The 12,652-nt window shown below is 42.9% G+C and overlaps 2 protein-coding genes across 2 annotated transcripts in view; both read right to left on the bottom strand.

Annotated features, from left to right (window-relative positions):
• Positions 1-12,652, bottom strand: part of LOC126202959 (translation initiation factor IF-2-like) — a 138,068-nt gene that overhangs the window by 77,580 nt on the left and 47,836 nt on the right. The window lies entirely within an intron of this gene.
• LOC126202958 (uncharacterized) lies at positions 5,609-11,928 on the bottom strand. The gene has a single exon (XM_049937078.1). The coding sequence runs from the start codon at positions 11,913-11,915 to the stop codon at positions 10,692-10,694; it is 1,224 nt and encodes a 407-aa protein (XP_049793035.1). The 5' UTR covers positions 11,916-11,928; the 3' UTR covers positions 5,609-10,691.

The following is a 12,652-nucleotide window of genomic DNA, read 5'->3' as shown; positions in this document are numbered from 1 at the left end:
TTTATCAAGATTCTACTTCTTTATTTCGTCATGTCTACGTATATATTCCTCAACATAGTCACGCTGGCAACCCACAAATTTCTTTAAACGAGATACCAGTCTGTTGATACCATCCATCACTATAGAATGCTTGGCTTTGTTGACAGGGCACTACCTGACGTCTCCTTCCACCAGATCATCACTAACAAAGTGAAGTCCTCGAAGGTGTTCTTTAAGTTCTGGAAACAGATGAAAATCGGATGACACCAAGTCGGGATGATGTGTGGAGGGATTCTTTGAATTCATGCTTTCAGTTTCTCGCGTACCGACAAACTTACGTTACTCGCCGCCATGTTGAACGCTACACCTCGGAGCCCCCTAGCGGTAGAGGGTTGCAACTGGCGCCAGCGTAGCGGCAAAGTCAGTAAATCTATGACATGTAATAAAAACCCACTCCGTTCTTAGGCCACAAGTGGCCCCTCGGGACCAACCGACAACCGTGTCATCCTCACTTGTGGATGCGGGTAGAAGGGGCGTGTGGCCAGCACACCGCTCTCCCGGTCGTTATGATGGTTTTCCTTGAGCGGAGCCGCTACTATTCGGTCGGGTAGTTCCTCATTTGGCATCTCGATGGTGAGTGCATCCAGAAAAATTGCAACAGCACATGGTGGGCGAGATGGTCTCCCCCACAAGTGCCGGCGGCGCCCGACAGTGCTTAACTTCGGCAATCTGACGGGAGCCGTTGTATCCACTGCGGCAAGGCAGTTGCTGTGACATGTAATACATCAACCGATATTCAGAACAGAATAATAAAAATTCAGCACGCCCTCTTATAAATACATGAACGAAATTTGTTAGTGCTCTTATTTTCGCTATTTTGGAGACCTATCTATAGCTGTGGCAAGGGTGAAGTCCTATTTAGATGAAATTTCGCATTTCGCTTGAGGGAGCTGGGAAAAGACCTAAGCTACCCTTCCATCCAAATATGTTGCTCTCACATGGTAGGTATCATATAAAAAATGCTGTATCTGCGTTTCTACGAAAGGAGGGGAGTCACGGAGGCAGCGATTGATAAAACTACTTACATAGCAGACATTCCCTATTGCTACAAGTTGCAAAATACTTGTATACAGCGTTAGTAGAAACAGTATTATTTGTTAACTGTTATGTTGCACTTATAGCAGCTTGACTGGAACGGAGTCGTCTCACTGTGTGGGCTACGTTATAATACGATTTCTGAACAATGATAGGCTCGACAGTGTTACACAATTATTGATATTCGACCATTATAGAGACATTTGGGGACGGTTCTTGCCTATCTGCATAGAGGAGCTGCTCATATGCCAGACATGATGTGACAGGTGAGAAGGTGTGTTGAACATGTCTATGTATTTTGTGAACGTTTTAAGAAAAATAAAGTTCATAATTTGATATACTCGTATCAAAACCGGGGCGATTTTTGAAGAACCCTATACATAGTTTTCTAAGAGATCTTACTATAAAAAATATTCCTTACTGTGATGGTTGAATGAAGGATTACTTCAAAGTTTTACTCGTATAATCTTCAAGGCTTAGGCAGTCTGGCCTGTTTCGGTTTAACAGTTCACCTCTTTCGGGAACAACTTACACCGCATCTGTCTGAAGGGGTACAGTTAAGAGTAAATTTGGTATGTAATTTTTTTCCATTGTCAACATATTATCGAAGACTTTATTTTGACACTCTACAATGTTGTCTTTTTCATACGCAAAGCCCTTTTCTTATTCAATATCTCCTGGAGTAGGTGTTAACTGCACGTACCATTCTCATACCAGCTGCTTGGTAGCTCTTATTTAATAAACATCTAATACTCATTAAGGTAAATGACTTGGTAGCTTACAATCTAAAGTAAAATTTAGAATGCCGTGATAACACTGTTTATTCGTATAAAATCAACGGTTATAAAACTTTATAAATCAGAAGACACTGAGAGTATAAAAAAGAAACCATGTGAATGAAATATTTAAAAAAATGTCAATTTTTTACATTATATTGTAGATGGTAAAAAGGATAATAAAAGTAAATAAAAGTATATAATTTTGATCTGCAAAAAGAAAAATAAATCGCATCCTTCGGGGGCAAGAACGTTTTTGCAAATGCTAAATTAGACTTCTTTCTGTCCACGTAACGTGGACTGCTGTCAATACTTTAAAACGGAAAACTAAATTAGATTCAACTACATAAATTGCGTAACTAATTAAAGATATTGCACACTATTCACAGTAGATAGGAACTCTTTTATAAAATACTTTTAGATATATAGCTTTCATCGATACAATATTGAGCAATAGCACTATTAGGTCATCGACATTTGAGTAGAATTGTCTCTCATTATATTACAGAGTCTGAGATAATTATCACAACGTTAGACAACGTGTAGTCTTTGCTAGCATATTAAGCCGCTCGAGAAAGACGCCATAAATCAGATAAAACGAACTAAATGATCTCGCTTTCATCTGAAACGGATACAATAACTGCTGTAACTGGTTGTTCGATTTATTGTTGCTACATCTTGCAGTCCTCAGTTCACATTACGCAATGACATTTACTTATCAAGATCTTGACTAATTCTCACACATCTTAATAACACAGATAGACGGCATATATCTGAGAGAACATAAATGAAGGAATGCCATACATCTGAGAAAACAGAAATGAAAGAGACTTGAGTTTTCTGTCTTTTCCAACAGGCAGGAGAAAAATTTCCAGATAGTCATCTGTGTAGACACAGGTTTTTTTTCCCTTTTTTATTTCACAACTTTTTGGCCGCTGACTTAACAGCCGTCAGTAAACGGTCTTAAATACGCTTGCTTCCTATGCACCAATCAGGATGTGAGACACTCTTTTCTCAATACTCCAACAATGCCATTATTTACATCTTAAATCCATTTTACTTTCGAATACAGCTCTAGAGTACGTCGATCATATTCAACCGTCTTGGTACACTTATCAGCTCCAGGGCACAGTTGTCTTATTTGTGGGGATGGGACGCTGGTGATAGTGTGGATAACTCTGAAATACTAGGAGCAGTTTAAATCAAATTAGTTATTGATATGACTTACTGTGTGTAAAATATTTTTTTCAGGTAGGGGTCGTTTATGGTAGGATAAGGGCTGAAGCAGTGACAACAAAAAATAGTAGAAAACGAACGGTATTAGTGCCAAGTGCATTGTGTTTGGAGTTTATAATCTGATTCGTTACAGTGCTGATGACATTTAATCAGTAGGAATGTTGGTGATTGTACAGAGTGACATGTAGTTCATGAAATCGAAACGCTTGGAGTTATTTTTATCAACTTTGCTACACATACGACTTACTGATGCAACAAATACTGTGGGCTTAGCACACTCCTTGCGCTGGAAGGAAAAAAAAGTGTAAGGATAACCCTCGAAAGCTTAGAGAAACTGCAGTCAGTTTTACAACACACTTGGGCACTATATAAGAAAGGCAACCCTAGAATCGCTAGGAATGGAAAGTCAAGTGATGACATTCAAAGTAATCGAAGACATATTCCTTTCCTTTTGCTTTTTAATGTAATACTAGAATGAATAAGTAACTGGACAACGCCAGTTAATGACACGCTGTCTTAATGAATTGATTACTGGGTTTTCTAGCATTCTTATTTGAATCCCGACTGATTAGGTATCCAGACAATTAAGTTTCGAGACACTTTTCTTTTGATCTAAGTGAACAGAGCAAGAGAGGGCTTGGTCGAAAATGGAAATGAATCTAGGACGTAAACAGAGGCTTGTTGTCAGCAAACCTCACAACCTGATTGGAGTCCAAGGAGCAGGCTTGTCTACAATCATGTTTAGCAGCATCTGAGTACACCGGTGATAAAAATGCTATACAGAACAGAAGAACCACGAACTCTGAGGAATGCCGACCATATTGTTATAAAGAAATGTTTCTTCTTTGATCATGAGTAATTATGAGTTAGATGTCTGTAGATCTTCACTGTCCTTCACTAAACAGTGGCATGTGTTCACGAGAACTCTTGTTATACATCCTGTGTCATGCCGCAAACTCGTAGCTGGAGAGAGCTGGAAGTATTTTTGGACCTTTCAGATATAGGCTCTAATGATCAGGTCATCTGTACATAGCTCCTGCTAAGGACGGAAGGAATCACGCACATTTCGTCGTCGTCGAAACATCAGTTCGGTGAGGACGTGGTGACGTCTTCGTCGGATTCCTCACTCACAGCTGCTGCTACAAAGGACACGACCAGGTCTGAATGCGCCTTGGCTTTTCCGCCGGGACCAGCCACCGCCACGGCCCTGGGTTCGAAGTGGACGTCCACCGGTTGGCCGATGGGCACCACGGCGTGTGAGATGGGGTTCGCTATGGCGGTACCATTGCAGCCAGCCACAGCCTCCGCTTCCGGCTTCAGAATCAGCGTCGTCGTGCCAGGCGGTCTGTTCGGATCGGTGTAGTTCTTGCGCCAGTCCATGAGGTATTGCGAGTCATTCCACTCTGGCTGTCGGTCGAGGATCTCACGTAGCTTTGACAGGGCGGGTCCCAAAAGAGCTGGCTGTTTCTGGTTTGTGACTTCTTTGCTGTCATCAGGCAATTTCTCTGTTTGTGGTACTAGTCCCTGATCCATTGGATGACTAACGTCTGTTGATGTATCAGATTTATTGGACGTTTTCTCCAACTTCACTTCAATCTCAGAGCTTTGATTAGTGAAACTTTTTTCGTCCAAGTTCCGTTCTGCATCACTTCCTTTGGAAGGGCTGGGTCCTCCTGGCGCCACGTAATCTGAATTTCTCGGTACATCATCTGATTTTCTTACTATAGCCTCTAACGGTTTCGACTTTTGGAATATGTTGCCAAACCCGTGTTTCCCCAGAACACCAAAATTGCCCACACGGTGCGGTGCTCTTTGGGTTTTTGTGTAATCATACCTTGCTTCATTAAATGGAGTAAATATCCCTCCAGATGCGCGTGGCACTTCACTCTGAACGGAGCCCCAGTATGCTGAACTTTTCTGAATTGCGAAGGATTCACTTAACTGCTTCAAGGGACCATCGTTCTCATGCTGGCTATAGATCGTAGATGGAAAATGGGAAAATGGAGACCTGTTAATCGGTAACCGGGAGGTAGTGAGAGGTACGTTATACACTGGGTGTCTGATGGGGGTGACTAACTCCCCGTTGACGATGGTGTACAGGTTGGTGTAGCCTTCGCCTTTGGGGGGGTTCCATTGGAAACTCTGTGCAGCTCTCGTTGGCTGGAGCGCGAGCTGCGGCTGGTAGACGGACGGTATTCGGTGGATGACAGTTGAGATCGCCACCGGCTGTTGAGCTCTGAACTGCTGTGGTGCGTAGAGGAAGCCCCACGGCGGTGGCTCGGACCTGGGGAACAACAGGCACAGGTGTTCCCTTCACTGCGTCAGCGCGCCAGAGGGACTGAACAACACTACCCTTGCCACATGGAGTTAGACTACCACTACGGATGCAACATGCTTGACATGCGCTAGTCTTTCCTTTTACGAACTCATGCTGGTTATTGTAGCAGATGTGAGGACGAGGAATGAAAATCACAAAAAGAAGGGCACAATGTACAAGGAATAGACAATTCTTTATTCCTGAAGAAAATTTTATATAATAAAGCATTACAATGCTATTAAATAAATACAATTAAGTTATATTTACAAAATTAAAATCAACAGTCGTGAAAATAGGGTATTTTACAGTATTTCAGAACATAAATACGCTTCATTTTTCACACTTGGATAGTATTTTACAATCCGAGTCTAGCATTATGAAGTACCTCACAGATTTATTATGTCTGAAATGTCCTGAGAGATGTTGGGGAGGGAGTGGTGACAGAATTGGATCTGTCACAGAGAGCATTGCCCGCTTAAGAAAAGACGCCGAGTACTAGCCCAGTCTATACCCCACTGCAATATGAAAGATTCATCCTGGCCATTATATTCTTGGTATCACTAAAAAAATTCGAAAAATAGTACAGATAGGCTGTCTGCTGTACTAAACTGCGTTTTCCACTCTAGTTTTGCCCAGCAAAAAAAAATGGTTCAAATGGCTCTGAGCACTATGGGACTCAACTGCTGAGGTCATTAGTCCCCTAGAACTTAGAACTAGTTAAACCTAACTAACCTAAGGACATCACAAACATCCATGCCCGAGGCAGGATTCGAACCTGCGACCGTAGCGGTCTCGCGGTTCCAGACTGCAGCGCCTTTAACCGCACGGCCACTTCGGCCGGCGCCCAGCACTTGCATTGGTTTTTCACGTTGATATTAACGCAACTCGCCCTTTTTTCACATGATATCTTGCGAACAATGGATGAAGGGTATCAGACGGATGCCATATTCCTTGACGTCCAGAAACCGTTTGACTCGGTGCCCCACTGCAGACTCCTAACTAAGGTAGGAGCATATGGGATTGGTTCCCAAGTATGTGAGTGGCTCGAAGACTTCTTAAGTAATAGAACCCAGTACGTTGTCCTCGATGGTGAGTGTTCATCGGTGGTGAGGGTATCATCTGGAGTGTCCCAGGGAAGTGTGGTAGGTCCGCTGCTGTTTTCTGTCTACATAAATGATCTTTTGGATAGGGTGGATCGCAATGTGCGGCTGTTTGCTGATGATGCTGTGGTGTACGGGAAGGTGTCGTCGTTGAGTGACTGTAGGAGGATACAAGATGACTTGGACAGGATTTGTGATTGGTGTAAATAATGGCAGCTAACTCTAAATATAGATAATTGCAGATGAATAGGAAAAAGAATCCTGTAATGTTTGAATACTCCATTAGTAGTGTAGCGCTTGACACAGTCACGTCGATTAAATATTTGGGCGTAACATTGCAGAGCGATATGAGGCGGGACAAGCATGTAATGGCAGTTGTGGGGAAGGCGGATAGTCGTCTTCGGTTCATTGGTAGAATTCGGGGAAGATGTGGTTCATCTGTAAAGGATACCGCTTATAAAACACTAATACGACCTATTCTTGAGAACTGCTCGAGCGTTTGGGATCCCTATCAGGTCGGATTGAGGGAGGACATAGAAGCAATTCAGAGGCGGGCTGCTAGATTTGTTACTGGTAGGTTTGATCATCACGCGAGTGTTACGGAAATGCTTCAGGACTTCAGGAACTCGGGTGGGAGTCTCTAGAGGAAAGGAGGCGTTCTATTCGTGAATCGCTACTGAGGAAATTTAGGGAACCAGCATTTGAGGCTGACTGCAGTACAATTTTACTGTCGCCAACTTACATTTCGCGGAAAGACCACAAAGATAAGATAATAGAGATTAGGGCTCGTACAGAGGCATATAGGCAGTAATTTTTCCCTCGTTCTGTTTTGGAGTGGAATAGGGAGAGAAGATGCTAGTTATGGTACGAGGTACCCTCCGCCACGCACCGTATGATGGATTGCAGGGTATACATGTAGATGTAGATGTAGAACGTGAAAGAGAATCAATCCAAGTCCAACGTGCTCAACAGCTGAGCAAACAATGAAAGTAAGAAGAGACCTTTGACGATAATGTTTCTTCCAAATACTTTAACTGTGAATTTCGTCAACTAAGAGATACTTCTGATTGATTTCCGGTGCACTGTATGTGAGTACCAGTTTTGGATTTATTTTTGGGATGTAAGGATTATGTGCAACCGACGAGGGAGTGATAGAGAGCGATGGGTGAGAAGATATTACTAAATCTAACCCTTCTTCCAAATCAACTCTCCCTGCAGGCAATGCCGTCATAGTATGGTACAGAAGAATTAGGCCCAAGATGATGTTTATGGGTGATTCAGGATTGAGAAAGATTGGTGGACAAATACCGATGTCGCCAGGAATCCGCTACATCCAACTATTACCAAAGTAATTTTCTTCGTTTTCCGATGTTAAGAGAGAATTTCTATGATTTTTTTCTTTCTGAACAACGACAAAATTTTCGAAGAAACATTTATTGGGCCTTAAAATTCAAATGAGGGGAATGCAGAGAGCGAAGTCCCCGGTTTCCTGAAATGCTGTTCACTCATTTACGGCCACTTCAAGCAAGCAATTCTTTCACTCAGTTCTACAGCTAAAACATAACGGAAAGTCGTCGTCTACCTGAGCAACAAAAGTATCTGAGGCATTAGCTGTGTGTTTGAAACATAAAACATGAATTTTGGAGATACAACGAAAAGCATCAGTAACTATCTAAAAGATGAACAATAAAGAGACTTCGGAATATTCGTAAATGTTCTTCAGTTGGCAAAATTAAAGAAACTATTTTAACTAAAGAACTAAGTAAAAAAGAACTGGGGGCCAATAACGTACGCATGGAAGTGAACAAGCGCCAGGGGGCAGTCTGGACTGAATCCATATTTACAAATACCAATAGCTATGTCTGTTGATATTCGCAGCAGAGATGAATTGGTTGGTAATGGAAAAAAAAAACCTCATGCGTATGACAATGTTAAAGGAAATGGAAATTTGTAGTTCATTGGCACAAGGAGAGCAGAAAACACATAGATAAAGGACCTGCAGCAGATATCACTATTGTCACATGTGTTCTTCAAACATGTGTATTTCAAGCACGGTACGCCAAAACTCAGTTTCGGGCATATACGTAAGCCGATTATCTGGCCATAGCTACAGGCAACGACATCTGAAGACACTGAAATTCGTCTTATTAACCCCATAGAAACATTAAAAAAAATCGAACCTAATAGTGAATTTGACTCTGTACTCAGTGATGCACATGAGTAACGGGGAAATGGACAGAACCGTCAAGAGCGAACCAATCAGTCATATTTCAGTCATATTGTCTGAGAGTTAAATTAAATCGCACACACTAGTAGAGACACCATGTGGAAGGTGTAAGTCGAAAATGAGAAAGAAAATGTCAAACAGTGGCAGGGACAATTCGAGGCAGTAATGTTAAGACCCTGAGAACCTCAGTTCGGCTAAAATATAAGGGAATACTGCGCTGCCGTCTGGATACGCAACACAGATGTTAAGAACACCGACATACACTTCAACGAAGTGACGCCAATAGTCTCTGGGGCTCTCTCATGTACGCCTAGCGATGGTACACATAAGTCCTCATCATCTCACACGTCTAGCAACACTGACAATACATACAAAATGTGACTTACCAATCCATAAGTTTCTACTGCAAAGTAGCCACTCAACCTCGTCAGCCATTTTTTCTATAAGATGAGGAGGGTTCGTAGCTACATCTAGATTTGTGATCGAACTATGAAAGTGTCAGAGTTTGTATTACACCAAAGACTGTGGGCACATTGAAAAGTTTCGAGTTACAGTGGGAAGATTTAGATGGCAAAGAAGTGTGGCCTTACCGAAGAAGCAGGGTGTGACTCCAGGCACGTGCAGAGTTTACTAATGGTTTACTGAGTTTGCACTAGTTAACAGACAATGCCAAAGAACAGCATAATGACTTGAAAGTTTATATTTGGTATTAACGGACGAAATTTAAACTTTCAGGTATGAAGTTTCAACTTTAATTTTAATTATTATACATATTCGAACGAAACCCGTGCACTATATACGAAAGGCACCCCTAGCACCGTTAGGAATGAAAAGACAAGTGATGACATTGAAAATAATCGAAGAGATATTTCTTTGCTTTTGCTTTTACTATAACGAAAAAAATACGTACGAAGTACGACACACCTAGCACACCTAGGATTGAAGTAACTGGGAAGCAGGTACAAAATGAATTGTTATAAAGGAGCTTCCAGATGAAAGAGTAATAACCTCGCTCTCTTAAGTACACTTTTTGAGACTATTTAAACTTCTAGCTTTGGCTGATATGTAACGTTCTGCTGAGTATACTTGAGACGAAATTCCGTGTTTTTATGAGTGTGTAACAAATATAAGATGAACATCAACAAAAGCAAAACGAGGATAATGGAATGTAGTCGAATTAAGTCGGGTGATGTTGAGGGAATTAGATTAGGAAATGAGACACTTAAAGTAGTAAAGGAGTTTTGCTATTTGGGGAGCAAAGTAACTGATGATGGTCGAAGTAGAGAGGATATAAAATGTAGACTGACAATGGCAAGGAAAGCGTTTCTGAAGAAGAGAAATTTGTGAACATCGAGTATAGATTTAAGTGTCAGGAAGTCGTTTTTGAAAGTATTAGTATGGAGTGTAGCCATGTATGGAAGTGAAACATGGACGATAAATAGTTTGGACAAGAAGAGAATAGAAGCTTTCGAAACGTGGTGCTACAGAAGAATGCTGAAGATTAGATGGGTAGATCACATAACTAATGAGGAGGTACTGAATAGAATTGGGGAGAAGAGGAGATTGTGGCACAACTTGACAAGACGAAGGGACCGGTTGGTAGGACATATTCTGAGGCATCAAGGGATCACAAATTTAGCATTGGAGGGCAGCGTGGAGGGTAAAAATCGTAGAGGGAGACCAAGAGATGAATACAGACAGCAGATTCAGAAGGATGTAGGTTGCAGTAAGTACTGGGAGATGAAGAAGCTTGCACAGGATAGAGTAGCACGGAGAGCTGCATCAAACCAGTCTCAGGACTGAAGACAACAACAACAACAACAACAAATGTTAAGTCAAGTGCAATTATAGCACAGTGACTGCCATTTATTAAAATAGTTGCTCTTAATAAATAACATTCTCTTGTTGCAGGCACAGTTGTGAATGTTTATGTACAGGTATTGATGAACCAGTGTAGATTACTAGAGAGTGGCTGAATGGAAATACACAGTTGGACCGACAGCGAGTATTCTTGCTCCGGCTGGCAGGGGATCTCTGGCACTCCTGGGTTCCGAGGACCCCACGGGCAGGCTGATCACTTTGGCTCCAGGACCCAAGACTGCGAGTCCGTTGGGCCTGGCATAGACGATCCCTCCGGGACCTACCACGGATGTCCCTCCAATCCCGCTGTCCGCAGAGCCTCCGGGACCGGCAATGGCCACACCTCCCTTCTGCACTAAGAGCCGGGCCACCACGGGTCCGTACTGTACAGTGGACAGGGCCACTGGCTTCGCGACCTCCGCGCTGCTACCCTGCGAGCCAGACCCTTCTTCCTCGTCAGTGAAACTGGTGGCATCTGCGCGACCTGTCCTCCCTCGGTGCCTGCCCTTGCCGCTCTTCTTGCTCTCGTCCCGTTCGTCCCCAAAGTCTCCTCCGCAGACGTCCGACTCTGGTCCGTACTCGACCATGGTGGTGAAGGCGTTGTAAAAATGGCTGATCGGATCTTTAATAATAATGGGGAAGTAATCGGAAAACGGCCAACTGATGCGTCCCTGCACGCCACTTTCGAGTCTGTTGCTGTCTACGGCTGATGCGTACGGATACGGCTGCCCTGCAACGATCGACGGGTAGAAATTCATGGTGGTAAATAGGTTAACGTCAGGCACTTTCCCGTCGTTGCGTACGCTGCCAGACGGTTGACTGGTGACAGGATACGTTTGTCCGCTTTGTGCGATGAAATTCTGGCTACTCGGGCTCTGAACAGGAGAACCAGCGGCAGGGTAGGTCTGTGGGGGAACCACCTGCATGTTGGTGCCGATATTATTCTGCCCTGTGCTTGGAACTCCAGAAATTTGTGGGCCGACTATCTGCCCCTGTGGAACACTGCTCACTGCCACGGGGAATGGCTGCCTTGGGTCAACTATAGTCTCCTGGTGCGTTATCCTTCGCCTCACACCCCCTCTAGAGCCACTTGAATAACCAGTAGTGTTGGTGTTCGCCCTCTGCAGCAGGTAACTGAGGATCGGGTTCTGTCCAGTTCTGTCGGGCGGTAGCTGTCTTCCGGATCGGTGATCCGCCACCAGGTTTTCGCCGTCGCCCTCCAAAGGATGGAGGGTTGTGGTCTCCTGATAACCTCCAGCATACCGCTCACCATTCTCCGCTGATTCGGCGTGCTGGGAAGCCATCTCCTGAACGTTCTGGTCCATCACCGCATCGACTCCGCTGCAAGCAACGGAGAAACACTACTTTAGTACAGAAGTTTTAGTCCACTTCACTGGTCGCTATATGTGAACGAGAACAGTGGAGAAGAAGCGATAAGATAGATAGAAATCAAAACCAACTGATGTTAACTACAAATGTCAACTTCGAAATGATTATAAATAATTTAACACAATTGATTGTAACACACAGAATTAATTTTCTTGTGAATCGTGTACATGGTATGTCCTACACATTCAGTAAGAACCTTTCATATTCAAGAATGTCAATTGATCGATTGTATTTAGGTATATCTTTTGATTACGACTTAACAAATTTTTGTTTCAATAGAAACCCTAAGGGTTGGCAGAAAAGCAAACAACATACACAGATTCAAACAGAGCAAAATCTTATGCTTACGACTAAAAGAATTTTTGCTTCGTGGAAAACGTAAAGATTGGCAGAAAAGAAAACAACATACACAAATTCATATAGTGCATGTTAGTTCTGCTGCCGAAGGAGGGCTCTTCTTCTTTCGTAGTACTTCTCCTGATTGTTTGGTACTCAAATGTAAAGTTCTGAGGTTTGCTTCTGACGTGTGAGCTCCAAGTCGTGAAAGTAACAAAGTTCTTTTACGGGAAAAATGAGAACCTTTTGAGATTTGGAACTTGACAGCGACACAAGCATAGTTAGAAGAGTAAAAAAAAGATCTACTACCTTATTGGAATAACATAAGGTAGACTAA

Source organism: Schistocerca nitens, chromosome 9, assembly GCF_023898315.1.
Source record: "Schistocerca nitens isolate TAMUIC-IGC-003100 chromosome 9, iqSchNite1.1, whole genome shotgun sequence".
NCBI lineage: Eukaryota > Metazoa > Arthropoda > Insecta > Orthoptera > Acrididae > Schistocerca > Schistocerca nitens.
Note: the sequence above shows the minus strand (reverse complement) of the source record. Positions and strands in the feature narration are given on the sequence as shown.